We start from the raw sequence: 22,842 nt of genomic DNA on the forward strand, positions 1-22,842 counted from the left end.
GTGCAGAGTGGCCATTGTGCTTTGTCGTTTCACAGGTGACTCACATCACTACACTCGAGCATGCTGGAGGTAGAGCACTCGGAGATGCTTGCGGCATTCAAAATGCATGATTTCCAGCCTAGTGCAAACAAATCGCTTTAAAAGATCAGTTTAATCTATTTCGAGCTGTTATTATGAGCCGGGAGAGTTGTTCAGATAAAGAGACTGAAGCAGGGTTAACATCAGAGTGTTGGACAACTCTTCACGCACTTTACCCAGCGTGAGAGCTGTCAACTTTATTATTTGTTTTTACGATACAGCGTGCATATGATTTACAAAGCAGACCACTAAAATAATGATCAGGAAGGCGGAGAGGGGGGATTAATGCGAGCCAAACTGCCTGAGAAATAATGCAGTTCATTTACAAAAAACATCTGCGGGGAAATCTCAGTCAAAGAAGCCATCAATGTCATTATTGCTCGTGCTGAAAGGTTGAGGACGCAAGGCTGCTTCAATCTCCGAGTCGCTGTGATCCGAGTCCCCCCAGAAAGCTATACAAAAAAGGTGGAGAGAAAGAAATACAAGATTACAATATTAGAGCACAATGTTTACCCTTCCCGGCTTCACATGAGGTGTAACCTTTCGCATCGTCTACATACTTTCTTTCTCCAGTTAATTCTGCGCTTTCTTTATAAGCATTCCACTGAAGCTAAATCTTACCTTGAGTTTTTCTGCGCCGTGAAAATCGTTCGCTTTTTCTAAAAATCATTCATCCTTTTAATACGGCCTGATAATGTGCATTACATCTATGTCCTGTTCGGTAGATACAGATGAGAGTGTCGCACTCATACATTGAGATTCAACCGCTCAAGCCGTATTCAGAGGACTGATTTCATATTTATTTGGCAGCTCAGGCCTAGAGAGATTTCTATAGAATCTATAGAGCAGTGAAGAAGAAGAGAAACTGAGATGCAATCTGACACCAGTGGTCAACTGCAATCTACTATGTCGATAGATATGTGTTGATGAAAAATGAAAAACATCATCAGAAATGTCAAAGCGAAGAAACTTGTCTGTCTGCTCCCCCTTAGAATCATTAATACTCTTTCAGGGTTATGCAGAGCAGCTGTTTACGGATGGATCAGTAGCACAGCAGTCCTGAAGTAGGACTTTTAAAGTGAACATGCCAGTGAACAAACTCATGGACCTGTAATTGACGACTTTACTCACCTTTGGACTGTGGAGTAGTATGAGCTTTCGAGTTAGTCTTCTCTTCCCTGGAAGCACAAGGACAGTTATTGACCAAGTTATTACCTGCTATTTGAAAAATAAACACTATTTTAGACCAAAAAAAATAAAAAATAAATTTTTTAAAAAGGCAGGTAGACAGCGCAGCGGAGTCAACTTCCTTGACTCCCGTTCTAATTGTGCAAAAGGACTTCCACTTTATTAAAATAGTCCCCAAAACAGGGTTGCCAGGTTCCCATAGCTCTGGTGATATCGCTATGTAAATGTGTGACCTCCGAAAAGGCCCCCCTGTTCCACTTTTAAAGGCCTCCTCTTTAATTTACATCATCACAGAGCCTATTCAAACCCACAATATAGCCTCATCATCTCCCAGGTTAGCATACATATCCATACGGCTTAAATGTTTGGACCTTCTATATTGGAGATGTGTCGACGCTTTTCCTGGAAATGGGAAGAGGAAAAAAAACAAAAAGGATGCAGAGTTTTTAAGCAGATGAGCTCTGGTGAAGTGTTGAGCGGTGCGCATCCCCATCTGCATCAATTCAAACCCATGACCTCTTTGATTGTCATACTCTCAATCACCCTCATCTCCTCCTCTCTCCCTCCGCCAAGTCTTGGCACATGTGACTGTACATTGAGTATAAGGAGCAAATTACTCTGGCGGCGTTCCAATTGCCATCTTCCAAACTATTACTGCTTTGCAGCACTCAAGGCAGCATGCGAGAGAAAAAATAAAAAGACCCAACTCCCATTCCTAACTGTGAACAGATTGCTTGGTGCTAAACGCAATATATACCATACAGCCCATACAGCCATTGTAATATAGCCTTTATATTCACAAGCTGACGGGGCTTCGTACATTTGGAGGGTTCTTGCATCTGTTCCGACAGCATGTTGAACCTCAGGTGCTTCAAATGCTAGCAAATCAAAGCAGAGGCTGAGTAAATGAGGCACTGCCAAAAAAAACAGAGAGCAAAGACACAATGAGAGATAATCAATTTGATCTGCTTGCATATGACAGTGTTTTGTTAAAATAGAGGATTTTGTTTGGCAAAATATGTTCAAAATGATGGTATTGTTATCCCTAGACTATGTTGGGATTAAGAACAGAACGGGTGAACTCTTTTTACTTGGCAGAATCATTTCCAGATGGCCATGTACAAACCTTTTGCGATGAAAGAAAATAAAAATCATAGTTGTTTTGGGAGTTAGTAGTTGTTTATTTTGGAAGGTGACTGTACTTTGGTCAAAATGATATCTCAAAAGTCCTGATATGTTGAAGGATTATGGAACAGGCTGAGGGTATATAAAGTGAGGAGTATATGTATATATATATATATATATATAAAGAAAAAATAATCCACCTGCTATCCACATTCAGCTTGTTAAAGTGAATAGGGGATAAAGACTAAACCACTGCATCCATTTACAACTGTTAGGCAACAGATCTCCACCAGAGCCTGCAGCAGCAAAAATACAGCAATAATCTACACGATTACTTCCTCTCCTTTGCCACAATAATAGCGGTTACGGAGCGCAAATTGGGCTTTTCTTTTTCTTGAACTCCCCCCCCCAGGGATGGGAATAGTCTATCAGCTGTTCCACTTCAGTGAGGGACCGGGCTGATTTCAAGACAGGGCTATTACCATAGAGAGCCCAATCTGGATCTGACCCCACCAATCTAATATTCCGTTTCCATAAACATTTATGCCGGTTCATCTTCTGGTGAGTTTCCCTTAATTGAGGCAAATTATCTGAATATGTAAGACTGGGCTGGCCAGTGTTTTGCAAGCTCTGGTAGACAGGTAGGCTGGTAAAATAATGCAAATTACAGCTCTTGTAATGTCTTTTTTTCCCCCGATGCCTCGCTCATTCTCCTTCTCCGGCCTTTACAACTCATATTGTTGTTTGTCCGGTGTTTTAACAGTTTTTGTTAAAGTCCACAGCAACCTCTAAAAGTGTGTGATGGGTTTTGTTCTCGTCGCACAACTGGAGCTTGATGTCTGTGTGTTTCCTTCATCAAACCTCTGTCTTGTTTTGTCAGTTTTGCGCCACACTTGTTTTCTACGAGCCGAGTTAAAGCTCTTCAAGAATAAACACAAAGACAATCTGATCGGTAAATTTAAAGAACCTTTTGAGACGATTTCTCAACATGTGTAGCAGACTCCATTCATGTTCTTTCTATTTGCTCGGCTTGCAACTAAGAGCAGCATCCTGACTCTGTTTTCCCAAATCAGTAGCGATATCTCAAGGTGCATCTACTGTGGAACAAACACACACAAACTACTCCTGCACATTTCTCACAAATACAAGTGTGGTCCGTTGAGATTACCGGTTTGAATTGAGCAACTGAATTGGCGTTCAGCCTAAACAACGTGCTGCACATCACGTTTTCATGCATTACAGTTAAAGCAGCAGACACTTAGACATTATAAAAGGCTGCAATCGAACATCTGAGCTGGGTTAAACCTAAGAAAGACTGTGTCCAGTGCTGTCGTTGTGCATTAACAAATATTCACACAGAACATACTGTCCTTTTATGCAGTCTCACATAATTGCCAAGCAAGAGGGAGGCTGTGTTTCTTGGACTCACTGTCACATTAGGAACTATCAGGACTGACAGGAAATAATGTTTACCAAGCATTTAACACAGCCTTGCACACGCATATAACCAGAAAAACTGCTTTTATTTACCCTGGCTTTTCTTTTTTTTTTTCACAAGCTCCTGCCACCCACACACAAATGCTAATAGCACAATAGCACTTTTGCGCAGCGGTGCTTGTCTAAAGGTAAAGGGAGACCCATCACCTCATCATTCCCATCAACTCCTACTCCCATCCCAGCTATGACCCCGCAGAAACATTGTTTAGGCTCCGTTTAGATGTACTCTAACAGGCCTGAATGGTAGCAGGATGTAGCGCTCAGTGGGGGCAAACAGTGAGAGGCAACTGTGAGTGCACTGTGAGTGGGTCCTCTCTAACATGTGAGTGCTCTCTGCTGGCAATGAGCGAGTACTGCAACTCTGAGGAAGGGGAATCGGGGGGCCAATGATTTCAACACAACGCTGCTCTCCTCCTGACTGGTGGAGACGGTCAGTGCAAAGGGGATGGCTGAAGGACAGACCACCTCACGCTGCTTCAGCCATAACCAGTGTGAGGGTGGACGAACGTTGACGGGCTTGTCCCGACACGTACGGTATACATAAATAAGAATGTCAAGAAAATAACATGACCAATTTAGAATAAAGAGCAAACCGGCAAAATGCCCTTAGAAACGGCGTTCTAGTAAATTAGCACACTTATTATTTATATCTTATCCTTTTTTCCGACAGGCAGCTGAAGAGTAAATAAGTCAACAAGCTTAAGTGAATCAACAACGTTAAGATAGAGCACAGAAAGTGCTTGAAAGCCAACTTATTTAGTTTTTATAGAGCAATCTTCACTGGTTTGAGGAAGCTCATGTAGGACAGTGACCTCCTCTGGTTGGATCCTCTAAATGCTCCTTTCTCCACGAACCACTGTCTGATTCTTTGGTCCAAACTGAAGGAGATCAACTCATTTGCTGTTGAATGTAGAACAAAAAAAAAAAAAAGGAAAACATGGTCAGTGCCAGTCTCCAAAAACAAACGTGTGCAGAAGTGCAGACTTAACGTCCAGACCACGTGATGTCGTCTGTTAAATTGTTTACATGCGTTTCCCTTCAACAGGAAGACGTCTTTCACTACGTCTCTTTGTCCACGACGGCCTCTCTGTCTCCCTCTATCTCCCACTCTCTCTCTCTACCGTCCCCTCCAGTCCTTTCTCTCAGCTCATGTCCCCCCCACCCCTCCTCCCCTCATCTCAGTGAGCTGTCAGAGATCCAGAGAGAGAGAGATTCTGATTTTGACATTTTGAGTGATTTGAGGTTGAATGCTTGAGCACATCCTGTTGTCCAAGGCAAAGCTGCAAACCACTAATTGTTGAGTCAAGGTTTTTTGTCAAGCAGGCACTAGGCACAACAATCATCACACCGGCTGTTGGCTGGAGGATTTTTGTTTTGTATGTGTGTGTGTGTGTGTGTCTGTGCACATGTGTTCAAACAGGTGGGGGGGTATGAAGGTATTAAAAGAAAAGAAAAGAAGAAAAATAAGAAAAGGAGTGGCATCTGAAATGCCTACAGTAGAAAGGAGCACAATGATTCTTTGCACGAGAGGAAGCAGTGGCATGCACCCGCATACAAAGGGGAACAAGTGGTCTTTACATGGAGTGCAGCTGCTTATTAAGACTCACTCCTTCGTGCATTATTCCTTTCATCCCCACTCAACCACAAAGTGATTTTACTTTGCCACTCACAAAGAAAGCAAAAGATTTCTAATGGACAAATCAGTCGCTTCCCCACGAGTTATAATACAATAAACAGCACATTCTGTGAAAGTATCTGACTGAAAAACACTGTGTGGGAGAGAGCAAGGAAGAGAGAGAGGGGGGGGGGGGTAAAGAATATGAAAGACCTCAATTCTCTCCAATGCCATAATAGTGAAATGAGCACATATAAATGTGTTAAGAGTATCTCTTTGCATCTTGTATAGACTGCATGTATTTAATCTGTAAAGCTTATTAAGGCCCTAGTCATTGCTATGCAAAGCAGCACCCAGTGCTTTTCTCTCGCTTTTCAGCCGAGTGCAGTGTTTGGCCAATAGGACTGGCCCCCCGCCTCTCATTCTGCATTCATAACATGCAACATTTGCACAATGTATCTCTCAAAGGCCCTGAATAGAAGGCCTTAATACTCATGTAAACAACTGCAAACCAATTACTTAATGAATCGGGCCCACACATAATGAGGAGCCTCACAAAGGGCTATAAATGCATTTTTTGCACCAAAGCCTCTGCTTTAAACTACAATCCCTCTGCTGTAGTCCAGGCTTAACTGGCAAATCATAATTATTGTCTAAGACAACAGAGAGGAAGCCATTTCTGTATTTCGAGTCCAGCTCCATCCTCCTTTTGATGTCACTCATCAGCTCGCTGACAAAATAAAGCAAATAATTAACAAGTAGGGTGGGTGGGTGGAGGGGGGGAGAGGAAAACACAGGAAGACAGAGAGGAAGAGGGGGCAAATAGATGACGAAGGGGCAAAAGAAGAGAGAGAGTGTGAGAGAGAGACACACACAGAGAGAAAGCAGGGAAGCAGTGTTGTGCTTCTGCTTAAGTGCAGGGCTTCCAGACCACTCGTGGAAGCAATAAAGCGCAAGGAGTGACTGCGGTAAGTGGAATGCCTAAACCGGCAGCGTCCAGGAAGCAAAAAGGAAAGACGTGGGAAATAGTTGCATGAACCAAAGAAAGGCTTTTGACCAAGATGGCTGCATGCTGCCTCCTTCCTAAAGTGAGATCACAGCGTCATGCATGCATTATCACCCGTTCGTCCAATTTTGCTCATGTCCACAACGTGCGTCTCATCACAGCCGACGTCATTCTCCGTTTCTGTCCTTTTGTTTTGCACATTTTGTTTGATCACGTATGATGCGGGCATTCCACGCGCATTAATGACAACAGGACAGGCGCCACCTGAGAGGGTCTGGCGCTGAAATTGGCTCATGTTTATTAAAGAGGGTGGTCACCGGTGCCGGCAGGGGCAGACATCAGCGGCTATAAGGGCCACAATAGAGCCAGCCCATTAGGCCCTTCCCTGGGCTAATAGGCTGACTGGGAGCGCCTGCTTGCCAGGCCAGGGAGATACAGACTTCAGCCCTTGTGTCAGCGTGGTGCCCAGTAATCACATGAAATCAGAGAAGATTATTCCTCATAACGTTTACCCAGCCATTACAGCAGCCCAAATGGGTTCGCAGTGAAGAGGTGCTCTGAGGACCCGACGCGCAATTGCAGATTTGATGAAGTCGTGTTGATATTCAAATGTAGCCGCGGCGGCGTTAGCTTCCACCGAGCTATTTATCATTACATCTTCTTTTTCCGACCCACTTAGGTCTCTGATTTGAGAAGCCTCGATGCTTTTCGAGGGTGAAAAATGAAAAGGACATTTGTCCTTGTCAACACTCGAGTCTCCTTCTTTCCAAAACAGTTGTCCCTGATTCTCTTCTTGACGTGATCCGTTTGCCTTCTGAAGACAAGGCTGACAACAGTGGGATTATGACGCCCAGTTTATTTTCGTGGTGGCCGTTTTTTGTTGTTTTTGATTTCGGTAAAACCCGGCTGAAGCCAGCAAACAGTGAGTGAGAGGGGCTTTAGGGGCCTTTTGTCTTTGTAAGCGAGTTAATGGGTGGCGCCCCCTTGATCTTATGGAAATGAACAGGGAATTATGAGAGCGGCCATGCAAATGTACATCAACCACTTTGGTGTCTGGTGGCCCATTTCCTGTGGCCCGTTGAATAACAACAATGTTCTTACCGAGGGTAAGGGTCTTGATGTGAGGAGCGTTTGGCCCTCCCCAGGTCCTCTTCATGGCCGTGATTTATTCCTTAAAAGAGCAAACAGGGCCAGATAAAACCATTTGATTGGGACATCTCATCACAAGCTAATCCACAATGCATAACAACATAGACATTTATGGTCAGGCTTATGAGGGGCAAAGACTAGGTATCTCATTCATGCCGTCTCTTGATAGGCCCACTGATTATATTATGTGTCCAAGTCCTCCATTGCTAAAAATAAGATTAAGAGCTAAAACAAAAAAGGTTGAGAAAACCTGGACGGATTGCTTTTCGCTTACATCTATGGACACACACAATATGGTCCTGCTGTGATGTCCTTATGTGAGAACATAAGGCCAGTGTTGACCGATGGTTAAGCTCCTGTTGCTCGCTAGTTGCCTGGTAGAGTGGCCCGCATCCCTTACCTGAGAGGCCATCGTCATCCTCCTCCTCCTCCTCCTCCTCTTCAGAACTCTGCAGCCTTTCCTGCATGGCTGATTGTTTAAGTAACTGATAAGCTTTTGTCTCTGTTTAGGGACACACACACACACACACATACAGGGAAGAAAAAAAAGTCACCGTCAAATATTTGCTTAAAACCCAGGTTTCCAACTTTCAGAGGTTTCCGTGTTTGATGAGACAACACGCTTCAGTAGCCGAGTCTTTTGGTCTCACTGCTGGACCGAGTGAGGGGGAAAACACGGTGCTCAATCAGCTAAACTGTTGATTCTAGCCTACAGTATGTAGCAACAGTTTCCATGAGACGGCAATCAGCTTCTCACATTATCTCAGCATCCCCTTACCAGGAAGATCAATGATTGATTTTCTCTTTTAAAAACACTCATAATTACTTTCCGGCACGCTAAAGTACGTATCATATTCGAGAGCGGCAAAGAGACTGCGCTGGCAAAAAAAGAAGAAGAAGAAAAGAAAACATAGCAGAAGTACATAATAAATGGGCTGTTGTCTCAATGATGTTGCTGAAATACACATATCAAATCAAAGGAGAGTGCACAATTGTGCTCTTGAATGACCAAGTCCTAACATGGCTTTACTTGGTTTCATAATAAAAGTGCCAATTTTAAGAAAACCCACAGCACATTATACAGGCATTGCTTTTACATGTAGTCATACATCATTCTTTAAACATTAGGTATACAGACACTCGTGCATTGGCAATTACTATCAGTTCCAAGGTCGTGGTATTTGATTGTGACATTGATGTCGCTCAGCACAGCAAACCCCTTTCCTTGCGAAATCTTTTGTCATGTTTTCTTTTTTTAATGGCGACGGCTCTTTTGATTAAGAGTAGCGATTGGAAAACTGGACTCATTTTGCTGGCTGTGCACCTTAGGGGATGCAGGCACATGAAACACCCCGTTGGAAATCGGATAGCCATGGGTAATATAGGGTTGCTTTACATTTCAGAGGTGCGGCTTAGGGATGGGCACACCAGCTGCTTCCAGGATGCCTTCACATCTAGTATTTTTCAAGTCCAGTCCTTTCCAGAGCATTGTTTAGAAGATAATGAGAACCCATGACAGATCTCTTGCGCTCCCCACCCCGGCGTCCTGACTATTAAAGCGGCCGCATTGTGCCGGACCAGCGAATTATCAACTTTGCCGGAACGCCTCGGGCCAGGCTGAAAACATAGCTAGTGTTTTCTCGGAGATAATTAGAGAGAACTAGCACAGCTCTTCAGGTGGCACTTTGACCCTGGATTCACCTTGATCATCCTGCCTCAGCCACTGTGTAAAAGAGCCCATTATTCACTGCAGTGGGAAGAAAACAAACCACAACATAAGGACAGTGTGAATGCTGGGGCACCGGCGATGCCTTTTTACCTCTAATAGGAACACTTTCCACAGGGCTTTCGTCCTGGCTGTCCTCTTCAGTACTTTGTAGTTCTGTAAGAAAGGGAAGCGCATAGTGAGAAGCAGTGGCAGGGAGGACGGGAGTCTCGGGATAGCAATGGGAATGGGGGGAGTCTTTCTTTCGCTCTGAATAGAAGCCTGTAAAAAAACTGGGACAGGAGGGATTAATAAAAAAAAAGAAGCTCTATGGTGAAATTGATTTCTTTCATAAAAGCAAAGTTTTAGTTCTCTGCAGAGGTGGCTTGCACAAAAAAAAGTAGCAGCAGTCTACATTTGTTACTGTTAATGGCCTTGTTTCATATTACTGTGCAAAGGCAGAAAATGTGGGATGTTTTGGACATTTGTGGGATTCTACTGGCGACTTTAACAAAACACTTGCTGAGGGGAGAGCTAGAGCCCATTCCTCCACAACCCAGCTTATAAATACCGTGGTCCAATTATAATGCTCCATGCTTATTTTAACAGTAATAATCTTTAGTAACCTTGGATCTGTTGCCTCCGCACCGGCCTGGCAGGCTTCACATCACCGTCAGCCAGGAGAGAAGGAGGACTACACGAAGAAGAGGGGCACTCCTCACTGGACCGGGACACAAGTGTCCTCAGCAGCACTTTGGCCTGTGAGCGGCACAAATTAAAACCACACTCTTAATTGTTCCCATTTTGTGAAGGAAGTGTCAAATTGAACTCTCGCCGATTAGGCAAGTCATTTACTTTGGCCAAGGCTGCTCGCACAGAGGTGCAGCTGTGCTTGCCTGTTCAAACGCCAAGAGAAAATAACTTCAAATTCTCTCACCCGTTTAGCTAAGAAAAAAAAAAAAATGATTATTTTGCACACTCTCAATCACACTTTCTTTTTTTTCCCCTCCCTCTCTTCTCATGCATGAGATTAGAGAAGCGCCTAAAGAATGCAATCACCCTGGTGTTAATGTGCAACACGTTCCAGATATCTCCCCTCTTGGCTGCGAGAATTGAGACAAACTGCTCTCTTCCTCCCTCTCCAGCTCGTTTTTTTTTTTTTTATATCTCTGGGGAGATGAGGATACACAATTAAGAGGAGCTGTTCCGGGAGATGAGGAGCAGGGAGATGCCACACACCGATTTCCTTTCTCTCCTTTTTCCCTCCCCCATATCAAATCCTGCCATCATCATCTCTCTTTCGTGATCAAAGACTGCCTCTCAGCCTCAGATGGCCATTTGCAACTTTTAATGAGCACTAATAGGGAGGGGATGATCAGGAGGATTTTTGACAGTGGCAAACTTTAAGTACATTGTAAGTTGTTATCAGTAGGTCGCAGTGAAGATTGACAATGTACATGCTTTCATTTTCCTCGAGGGGAAGAGAAGCAAACACATGCCAATCTGAGTTTGCCACTTGGTATTTGATGTCGCAGCACAATAAAAACTGTCTTGATCCTTGTCCTCGATATCGGTCTTTGTTCTTTTCTTTTTTTTAGATTTAGTTAAATGTACCGTAGGTTGAGGGCTTTCGCGGACCCAGTGCATTCATAAATATCAATGAATGCAACTGTTAGCACTTGAATATTCAAAGGACCTCTTTGAGTGTGTGCATGCGAGCTGCATGCTCCCATTTGTCGGAGTGGCCGGGCTGTGTGGCATTGCGTGAATGGAAATTTCTGTTTGCTCTTGTGTGAGGGGAGTAAGCTGTTGTGTGAGGGGACAGAGAGGAGAGAGAGAAATAAAGGGAGGGACAGAGAAATGGATGGGAGTAGATGGGGAGAGAGATAAAGGGGAGAGAAAGATTTTCACTGATGCACTTGGACAAAATGATGTAGATGGCAGGGCCTCTGTTCCTTTTGTTGGTTCATATTTTCAAGAGGCTCTACAGTCTCCCTCTTTGCCTCTCTCATTGCGTCGGGGACGCTGGAGCAAGACCTCTGAACCACGAGCTGAGTCCGCAGAAAATAATAACATAAAAACCTGCATGCCTATATCATCATTCCTGCACTTCCTGGAAATAAAAGTGTGATTCCTGACAAATCTCTTGACCTTATCTTTGGCTTTTAAGTGTGAATATGAATTGCAATGTCTTTCTTTGTATAATTGATCTGCGCAAGGTCAATGAGAGGGAAATCTAAAATAATCTTGTCCGTTGTGGAGAGGGTCCCAGTGGCTCCCCTCATTCAATCGGACCCAGCTGATGGCAATACTTTTGGCTAATGCCAAATTAAAAGCAAGTGTTTCTCACATGAATACGCCACGTGAGATGAAAGAAGCCAAGCAGAGGCTGTAATTTGCGATTAGCGCATGGGTCAGGGTTTCCCTTCTGTCTAGGTCAACGTGTGGAGCAATCTGATGAGTCGGCAGCCAAGGCTTGGTTTCAAACACCAGACACAAAGAGGGCACTCAGTACCAACTACAGCTCTCTTTCAAAACAACAACAAAACACATGCAAAGAAACAAAAACACTCGCCTTTTAGGACAAAAAGAAGAAGAAGAAAAAAGAAGGCATGTCACTGCAATCATCATGTGGGTGTGTGACCTCCTGTTTGTGTGTGTCGCGGCAGTGTGCGGGCCTCCAACGCTACCTGGTGGCTGTAGGTGGCATGGCGCTCCAGCAGCAGCGGCGTGAACAGCTGGACCAAGCGCTCAGTGCTGAGGACACCGCGCTCCTTCAGCAGAAGGGCGTGCTTGAACCAGCGATCCCACAGCCGAGCGGCATCGGGAGGGAGGCTGGCGCTGTGGCGAGGGTGGGGGTGGTGGGAGAGAAAGAGAGGCTGTCTCACTGAATACACAGTGGGATATCTGTAAATAACTTACAATTACACCTCCTTGCAGTGAGAGACGCTTTGATTATCAGGAAAATAGAGGTAGCTTTCAAATTTGACCATGAATATAATACATTTGTCACAGCATTTTTTTTTTTTCTACCACAAAGCCGTTCTCAAAAGGCTGCTCGCTAGTCCGTCTTAACACTTCAGGAGATGAAGGAAAATTATGAATTCCCGTTTAACGCTGAATAGACACACGCGGCAATACAGCACCTGGTTGAAAACCAGATGAAAGGTGAGAGAGCCAACATGCATCTCCGCAGAAAAGAGAGGGAGACTGCTAGATGTGTTTCTTTGGATCGAGTGCATAGCAGGAAAGGTCTCGGTGAAATCAATAGAGTAGTGAAGCAGAGCAGGGATTTGGCTCAGAGTATAACTACTCATTACCCAAAGGACTGGAAGTCTCAGATAGGGCATTTTAATTTACTCATGACATTCACCCATGTGGCGTTGCCGCAGGAGGTGACACCCAAGATGACCTTTACATTTGTGGACAGGGGAGACTGCATCGAATGGTAGCGTGAAATATCTCAGTGACTGAAAAGCGGTGAGTGCGTGCCCTCTCCTGGTCCAAGGGAAAAATAAATACAATGATATATATATATATATATATATATATAAATTGTCTGAAAAGTGGAATTCACCTTTACTGTAAGTCTGGTCTCTGTCTCTATGAAAAGAAAGGTATATTGAACCCTATAGCGTTCAGAGCATCTCTATTTTGTGCTCTGAATTACTATAGCACTACTTATTAGAGTTCAAAATGTCAGTGTGTACACAAAACACACACTGTACTACACTGAACCACAACTATGAGCATAGAACTGCTTTATCCTGGCATGTCAGAGGTCGCACTTTGTCCCAAACCTAACACAATGCAACGTTATGTCATGCAAAGAGAAAAACAACATTGTGCTTTACAATCCCACAATCACAAGTTGCATTAAGCGGGGGGGGGAAGAAAAAAAAAACGCACACACAAAAAACACTGATATCAGTGGTTGGTTTTGGGCTCAGGGAAACCAGGAGGCCTTACCTTATTTCATTAGGCTCAGTGCTGGACCGGTGAGCACTCACTAGATCCTGTGGTAGCAGGCAGCCCTTTGCCGTGCTCCATGACAACCTCTGAAGCTCATGAAGGATGACTGCTCCACATGCTTCAAGGTCCTCGTCATTCAAGCCCGCTCTACGGTTACAAAGGCTGTCCAATATATAGAGAGCAGTCAGCTATTGCCATGGAGCCCCGGGCTCAGGCGGGGTCAGGAGCACATGGAGTACATCCAACAGCTGCTAACACTTCACCCACACAGTATACAAGTATGATCATGCACACCGATGCACACGCACACTTGCTCACATAATATCACAGCAAGACTATTAGGCTGAGGGTCGCGACACAAGATGGCCACTGTCTTCTCGAGTGAAGATTTTGTTGACATCATTTACAACACTTGTGTTGGTGTAGAAGGGGATAAGTGTAAACTGGGTTTAAACAGGGAAAGAGGAGCTTTCATTTTCCAGACATTTATCCGTACTTTACGACAAGAACTCCAATTATGGTAAATTAATCATGCTATGAAATATAAAAGGCTTATGGAAAATAAGCCCGGTCTAATGAAACACATTCTCCATCCTCCATCTCCCTGACTCCCAATAACAATTCAACAGGGCGGTTACTATAACAATCCCATGTGTTTGAAAGCCCCTCAGAAATAAAGACGTGTGCATGTTGGTGATGACACTTCATCTAAAGTGAGAGCCCTTGGCAGAAGGATAATATCTTTTTCCCCGTCTGCAGAAACAGCTCCATGGCCGTTAAATAAATATACACAGCGTTTCGTTTAGAGGGGGAGGGACGAGATTGTAAAGTCGGGGGAAAGACAGGAAGGGTGGATGTACCTGATAATTCTATTGAGTCGTCTTCCATCAATGGAAGAATCCACGTAGACGCTGGTCCGATCGCCATGGAGTCGCCCTTCGACGTAGTCTAGCAGATGAAAGAAGCCTTCCTGGTAGAGACTAAATACATATTCCCCATTAACGTGGTGAAAAGAAACACAAATGGGGGCCAAGTTATCGATTGGCCTGCTATTTGTAGTTGCAAAAAAATAAATAAATCAGTAATGCGTTTTTCCAGGCAATTTCCTTGAGGTACAGTACTCAAGGACTGCTGGAGGAATCTGATCATTAGAATGGCACTTCAATTCAAAGTGCGGTGATGATAACACATGTAGCGGCAGGTTGTGTGCGAATCCTGGCATTCAAAACTAGAGCTTGCAAAATTAGCTGTTATGTGAAAAGTAAAACTCTTAAAATCAGCTTTTAATCGTTAAATGGCTGAAAAAGCATGACCATAAATATGTAATATGATTCTAGAAATAAAAATATTAACAACTACGTAACGGTGCCACCACCATCTCACCTTACAAGGAAAAAAAAAAAGGTTCAAAAATAAATTAAAAGGGGGCTGGAAATGATTTCTTTTGGTGAGAGATTTACACTTTAATCTGGTCCTGTCTGAGGCTGCAGAATGAGAAATTGATGCCTAATGCATGTGGATATTGGGAATCCATCTCTTTCTTGCGCATTAAGCTCTGGGTGGCCCTCATTGAATTCTCCCATGAAACCCCAAGCCGAGAGATCCTGAGCCCCCCTACATAAAAGGGGCCAAAAAGAATTTATGACAATCTGTAATGGGCTCCTGGGTTAGGGGTCAGCAAACAATTGCTCCCTCTTTTTTGCAGGTTGTTTCCTGGTAACATCCTGATTAAGCTGGCAGCTTGAATAATATCCATGACATTCTGTAGTGTGCAATCCGTCTGTGCTAAATCCTCTTCAGTGAGGCTGAAGTAGCATAGGCAAAAGCTCCATCTTTTTTCTCTCTTTCTCTCTCCCTTATCAGCATGGGCCTTGAAATAGTCATCTTTCTTTTTTTTCCACTTTATTTGTCAACGCTCTTCAAAAAGAGACCTTTAGAGAGGGAGAAAGTGAATTAGTTTGTGTTTTTCTGCAAAACCACTCTCTCGCTCATTGTGTTGTCGCCAGCTTTCATGTCAAGGTCCCCAACCTCACTTTAGATGCTGCCGTTGTCCGCGCGTCGACATCATCAGGGGCGTATTGTTAGCTAGGAGGAAGGGGTCAGCCTCTCTGCAGCGATATTGGTCTACAGTGTACAGTACTGTGATTTACCACAGGGAATGGTCTCATTGTTGAGTGATTGGTGTCAGAAGGAGCTCACCTCGCCGACACAGACAGCAAATATAACACAAAGGAATGGAAAAATATACCACAAGTAAGAACACTTTGAGTGCAGGGGTAAATTGGGGATATGTCCTGTGGGCACGCAGCAGTTTACAAAGTACTGCGTGGCAATGTGCAATAACTTCACAAAGACTAGATCAAACCAGAGAAACCGACTGAGGAATGTTTGTAAAAAATAAAAAAGGTAAAACAATTAAATTAAATGTAATGCCCTAAAGACATCGGAAAACAATTTCAATAATTTTAAAGCCTGTATCGTACATTCCATCTCTAGACTTGTCCCCAATGAGGCAGAACCATCCAGCAGTTCAGGGACGACATATTTGAGAGCAGGACACAGTGCGGCCATTAAGATGAGTCTGGAAGAAAAAACCTGGAGGATATTTCAGTCATGTACCCTCACTCACCCCAGGCATGCTGGAGGAGAAATATAATGGGATAATCTAATGAATTGCCAAGGCTTGTTTTTCCTGACTGTGAGCTGAATGGAGGGAGAGCTATAAACTCTAACCTTAAGAGAGAGAGGGAGAAAGAGAGGGAGCGGATAGAGCCTGGATGCTCTCTGAGCTTTACATCAAAGCCTCTGGTTTTCTCCTCATACACAGAAGCCCTTCGTGTTAACAATGAAAGCTGCAGCCCCCACCGTCGTCTCCCCGGTGCAGGCTAACTGCAGCTCCTCTTGAGGTCACACTATGAACAGTATAGCAGACCACACAGAAACACATGGCATGAACATGCTAAACACGCGGAGAGAAAATAAAATCCCATCTTCGATCACGTCTTTACAAAATGTTCAGAAATATTGAGTTTGTTTTTGAATTATTTTGAGCATGTGTGCTTATGTTTATCAGTGAACAAGCATATTGTACATAATCCAAGGGCAGGAAAAACACAAAAATAAGAGACTGACCTTGAATAATTTACATAACAAATACAGTTTTCCTCGTCTTTTTCAAGGACATGAGAGGTCCTGTTCATAAAATACTGCATATTGTAGGGAAATGCAGACGCTCTGGGCACAAACATTCATACAGGCTTGTCTGTGGCTCTAACCCCATCCAAAATTATCCTTCAACTCAGAGGCCATCATCACGCTAAGGATTTGTGGCAGTAAGTGCTGTCCGCATGCCCACCCTCCAGAACACTCTATGGTGCCACAAATTTCCTCCTCCACTGGGGACTTCCTGAGGTCTCTCAAGCAGAAAATTGCTCTGTTACAGCATTATCTTGGATTATGGCAATATTGTCGGTGACAGGTCCTGAGCTCTCCCTATAAGATGCATCACTGCCACCACCGCAGCTGCCGCCGAGCCACAGCGAGCATGGCGGCAGGGACCGTGACTCCCACAATCCCCTCTGTCAGCCTCTGATGTGATGGTGGCGAGAACTGTACGCTGTCTTCATCTGCTCCTATCACTAACAGCCCTCCGTGGTTCGGAGCGGCTGTGCAGAACATTCTCCTTTCGCAGCTCGCTTAGCCTTTAAATCTTAGGGGGTGAGAAAGAAACACTGACTGCAGTGTGCACCTTTGTTTAAGAAGTGTGTTGCCATGAAGCAGTTTGCTCGTGTTTTTATTCCCTTTCCACTTCCAGACAACAATGTTCAGAAGTCATACACACTGTACCTTTCCAATGTCACCCCTGGAGCTGAGGATTCACAGTTTAACTGCGGTGGGTTCTTGGACCCGTCAGAGTGGCGGGAGGATTCAGGACTGTGCCGATTGTGATCATCGCTCGCTCCAGAAGTGGCATTCCTCTCAGGTGCCACACCCTCCGGCGGATCCTCGTCCAGCTCAGATTCAGTCAGCGAAAGGGACAGATCATCACCGGTGCTCTCCGACCACAGCACGTCGGAGCTCGGTGTGCCGACGCTCTTGCCTCCGCCTGAAGGGTAACGCATTAAATATTTAAGAGGAAAAAAAGCAGTAAAAAAGATATTGCAAGGTAATAAGCGAGGAATAGCATCGCAAACCTGGTATATCCTGAGCTTCTTTTCCAAAAGTGGTTTGAGGCATGAAATGGCCGAGACCTCTCGCCCCGTCTTCCATTACGGGTGGCTGATGAGTCGCCTCTCGGGAGTCAGTGTGTTCTGCAGGGGAGTTCTCAGCCTTCATGAGTCCTCCGCTGCTGGGAGACGGACTCTTCTCAGGCCGCGTCAAGGTCACCAGGGGTGAAGGTTCTTGTTCATCATCACTTCCAAAAGGCGCATCGCTAGCTGCGCCCATTAAGGCACAAATGGACGGAACAGGCGGGAGCACCGCCATCGTTCTTTCATGTTTGTCACTCAAATTACAGCCGTCAGGGGAATCGTTTGAGCCTGAAATGTCATCTGATAAATGTGCTCGGTGGCTGGCGGCATCCTCTCCGGCAACTCTGAAGTCCTTCAAAAGGCCACTTGGTAGACGTTCGCGGGAGTGCATGCTGCGATTGGGTGAACGATGCAATGCTTGGTGTGAGTGTACACTTGTGGTGCCAGCTTCAGCGTCAGACCCTCTGGAGGTCTGGCGGCCCATAAAAATTACCGCTGACGGTTGTGTAAAATCCAGAGCTGGGTGAGAGAGGGAGCGGTCCGGGTGCCGTCTATGCACCACTTCATCCTGCAAAGAAAAAAAATCAATGAAATATATAACACAAATACCATTACCTCATACAAATAATATTTGTAAATATATACAACCCTTCAAAGACTTTACATTTATTGCTTAGGTTGAATAAGCCTGTTTTGAAATAAATGCAACTCAAGTATGTTCCATCCACTTTCACAATTTGAATGAGTGTATCTTATTTGGGCCACGGTCAGAATGCTTTTCTCAACATCTTTTATGTCTCCGGATCAATGTTTTAACTTTTCATCTTATTAGAAATCCTTTAGACAAGTTTTGATTCATGTCTGCAATGTCACCAGAGGGGGGGAGAGGGGAGGGGAGGGGGCTCCCTCCAAACATAATAACAAAACGCATGGCTTCTGTTTCTTTTCTGATAAGCGTCTTAAATACCAAACAGTTAGCTGCTTAATAACATTCACTGTAAACCATGCAGCCTGCCCAGCAGATCCACAAAGTAGGTTAAAAAAAAAAAAAAAAAAAAAAAAAAAGAGGAAAAGTTAATTTCTTGGCTGAGTGATTCCATCGGTAGCTGCAGGGCAAAGTAGAAAGTGTTTCACTAAAGTAGCAATTGATTCTTCTATCAATCTGCGGCACGCGTGTGCTCTTCCAAGGAATGTATTAAATATGAAAATCATATCCCGTTATCATCTGTCTCCAGCTTTCAGCCCGGTAAGCTTCCCTTAATGAATGCTGCAGCCTGAGGGACATGCACACTGCCAGCCAATGGCTTGTATGCATAATGGAGTGACGGTACCATTTTGCTCATTACAATATCGACAGGCTGACGGGGGTTTTGCACACAGTTACAAGTGACTGCTCTAGACAGCATGCTCCAAGTTATTATGAGATGTCTTAGACATTTCATCTAAAAGAGCTTTAACTGCTTTAAGTGAAGGGAGAAAGCAGCTATGGACTTGAACTACATCGCTTGTGCAGATGCACCAGCTAGGATTAGACACCTGCGCTATTACAGATACACAGTATAAATGTAGACTCCTCTACAGATTTACCAGGCATAATGTGTACTTGCCTTTGTTATTCTAACCCTGAAAACATAGCTTGATAGAACTGAGATCTGCATAAACCTTGTAAACATAAAAAAAAAGGATCCAACATGAAAAAAAAGAAGCAAGTGCTATTTTCCAACCATAATAAGTATGTGTAAAAAGCACAAAAACAGGACACACAATACATAGATTCGAAACGTGTAAAGCACATGATGTAAGAATACGTTACTTCCCAGCATGAATTCTATTATTATTACCATACTAATAGTTTATGTTGAAGATTACCTTTGCTGCATCGAGCCCTGTCTCCATATTCTTCTTTGCTTGCATGAATCCGGAAATCTTTTTGAAAACGTCAGCCTGTAAGAGATGTAAAGACAGAATGATACAGAGATAAGAGTACGATAAGAGCAGACAAATGACAGAAATATGATAGACGTAACATTTAACCGACATATGCAGGCAAACTCACTCTTCATGCAAACACTAGGAATTGTCTGTTCTAACGCCGCGATAGTGTTGTAGAATATTATCTGCATGTGGTGTAAAAGCAGAGCGTATGAGAGCAAAAGGTGACAGCGTCAAGCATCAGTCAATCACAACGGGTTTTCCCAAGTGAGTGCCCTCTGTGGAGCTGCTGACACCCTTTAACATTTATCTGACCGGCCACAGACTAATTTACTGCATTAATCCCAACTCCAATTAAAAAAACCTAATGGCCATTTGAAGGGCACTTGGATTAGCTCAAACACGCCAGACCTTTTCATCAAAACAATGGCAGTTTACTAGAAGCAGACTATTTAAAAAAGGCAGCTTTCATGAATTCTCATTTGCCCACTCTTGTTTTTCAAATGTTAACCAACACTAAGAAAGATTACACTGAAATCGTCATAAATGTAGGCACCTCGGCATGTGCACCTACAATTTACTCGCTGTCCATTGGAGAATTTTAGTTTTTCACTGCGCCAATAATATTTCAAAAGCAGAATTCAGGGCGACTTCATACAATGGGAACAACGAGCAACAGGACCACCAAAATAACAACAAACATGTAGGACTCATAAAGCATCAAGAGGAAATAAACCAACTGCTTGAGGGGAGAGAATGACTAAACCTCTGGAGCACTTCAGAGTCTCTATATTGGGCAATTAACTCAGCGAGTCATAATTAGCCAATTTTGTTAATTTGATATTAAGCTGTCAAGCACTGTCGTTGAGTTTTAAGTGATAATCTGACTGGCTCATTGTTTTCCCCCTCGTTCATTTGCTTGTCATGATAAATTGCACAGTTTGAGTGTTTACTATTGTCACATCAAGCAATTGCAAGCAAATATTACTACACTGTGTTAAATTACAGCACGGCATTCAGGCAAATGTGTATCCCACACATGCTATAATAATTAATATAAATTTCATGAAAAATTATATTGTATTCTAGGTCCGTGAGTTTATTATTATTATTATTATTATTATTCTAAAGTCATGGTGCATTGTGTACAATTTGTATTTTTTAAACACACGGTGCTCCAGAAATTAATAAACAATTTAATGTAATAAAATATGTTTGAGAAAAGTACAATTGTATAAACCTGGATAAACCTTGTGGGCAGGGAGTTTGTTGAGATTGCTCTTAATAAAACTCCATCATGAGAAAAACTACTCCACTGAACAAAAAACATTTTGTGTGTGTGCGTGTGCGTGTGTGTGTGTGTGTGTGTGTGTGTTATACCTTTTGTTGTTGCAGGAGACAATGGTCAGGACTATATTCCTTCATGCTAATTTCTATGCACTCCACATCTCTCAGAAGCTCAAGGTTTCTCATTTTTGCTCGCGCTCCCCTGTCACAGATTTCCTTGAGATAACTGCGCAGTTTGGAACGCTCTATCTGTGAGCTGAAGGCAGTGGAGAACCATTATTCCAAAGAAATATTATCTAGGAACATTGTCAAAAAATAAGAGCTAGACTTTTCAGAGGAAAAAGGTTAAGCACAATATGTTTTAAATTTAAATCTCATTCTCAACTCCCTTATCAGCTGTTCTGACCTGGCACATTCATATTTATGAGAATCAATTTACGATGAAAACTGGCTCGTCTCTCTCACTCACACACACACACACACACACACACACACACACACACACACACACACACACACACACACACACACACACACACACACCTGTGATGTTGTTTATATGCATGATATCCATTAAACATATGCATGTATGGTACACATTTTAAATAAAATACCAACATTAATATAGGGCTCTCTACTTAAATGTCTCACAATTTCAAAGTTACAGCTTAATATGAAAGTCAAATTAGAAGAACAGGGCATGGTAAGTCAAGGTATAAGAACAATATATGTACTGATGCACAGTAAATCTGTGCCACTTACATTCTGTAATCTGATCTGGAGTAAGCAAACAGGTCCCTCTCCAGCTCCAGCCTCCGTTTCTCCCTGCACAAACACAGTCAGGGGAACTGTCACCCGGGGTTTGCTCGGCTAATTAATGGGTAATTATCAATATTAACGGCACTTACCTATTTAACGTTACTCGTTAACAATTTGTAACGCGTATGCTAATGTTGATGTGCGAATACGCTGCGTTACACAACCCCAGCTAACAGTGCATGCGTTTGTTATTGTTGGTGTACTGTACGAATTAGCTCATGCTAACTCCATTACAAACAAGCGCGAGCGAATTAGTTTCAGGAGAAGTTGGCACATATGTGGAAGCGAACGGTTCACAGTTAATGTCAGGTTAGCTTAACATTTTTCTACATGACAAAACAGCCGCAACAGCGGGAAAAAAAGAGCGTCAAAGTAAACGGACTGCCCTGACTCCGCTGCTTAGCTAGCTAGCTAGCTAGCCTGTTCGCTCCGTGTGGGAAGCGGCAGGAGGAGGCTGCCGGGCAGGAGAGATCAGAACTCGAGTCCGCGGTCTCCACCAGGCCACGTCCCGCCAACGAATAAGAGGGGAGAGCTCACCTTGTATGCATGACTTGTTGGATCGATGATATCTTCTCGTAGTACTTGTCGTCGCTGCGAGCCATGCTTGCCATTTTTGTCCGCCTGGGCGCTACTCCAGAGCCGAGAACAGGGAGGTGGAGGAGGACGGCCAGTGTTTACATCGGTTACCATGAGCACCGCTACCCAGAAATCCCTGCTGATAAAAACAGAGAACACGTGGTGCGAGTACGGGCGCAAGCCCCCCCTTTTTGTTTTACTTCCGTTTAAAAAGTTATTTGTACATGGTAGAGGTATACAGAGGTAAACAAAAAAAGGTAAGACAAATATTTCAGGTAAGAACAACTATAGTAATTTCCCTAAATCCTTAATACTTACTGAAATAGGCCTTTAAGAAAGTGTAAAACTACATATACGTTTCAGCGGTCTTTTATACTTGGTTAACTCGAATTAAGTGTAAATGATGCCTCGAGGATTGTATACTTGAGAAAACCACATTGTGTGCTTACACACAAAGAAATGTCTCCAACATTAGAGCTAAATACCAGCCATTAAAAGGCTATCTTCATTTGATAAGCTTCCCCCTCTCTATCAGATGCAGATTGATGTCTCATTTACCAGATGAATGCTGTATCATCCCCTGATCTTGTCTTGCGTTATCAAAGTTCACCACTGACAGTTCTCATAATGTCATGTTTTGACT

The 22,842-nt window shown here is 43.6% G+C and overlaps 1 protein-coding gene across 1 annotated transcript; it reads right to left on the reverse strand.

Moving 5' to 3' along the window:
* Positions 1-272: 272 nt before the first annotated feature.
* Positions 273-22,259, reverse strand: kiz (kizuna centrosomal protein). Its single transcript, XM_079217502.1, has 15 exons — positions 22,161-22,259; positions 21,567-21,629; positions 20,898-21,060; positions 19,455-19,529; positions 17,529-18,153; positions 17,182-17,440; positions 14,196-14,315; positions 13,333-13,497; positions 12,054-12,204; positions 9,990-10,122; positions 9,478-9,540; positions 8,059-8,160; positions 7,611-7,680; positions 1,210-1,256; positions 273-530 (listed from the first exon to the last, which is right to left on the reverse strand). Exons 1-15 carry the CDS (start codon positions 22,232-22,234, stop codon positions 427-429), a joined length of 2,214 nt encoding a protein of 737 aa, XP_079073628.1. The 5' UTR covers positions 22,235-22,259; the 3' UTR covers positions 273-426.
* Between the last annotated feature and the right edge of the window lie 583 nt (positions 22,260-22,842).

The sequence above is a fragment of the Taurulus bubalis genome (genome assembly GCF_910589615.1).
Source record: "Taurulus bubalis genome assembly, chromosome: 4".
NCBI classification, from domain to species: domain Eukaryota; kingdom Metazoa; phylum Chordata; class Actinopteri; order Perciformes; family Cottidae; genus Taurulus; species Taurulus bubalis.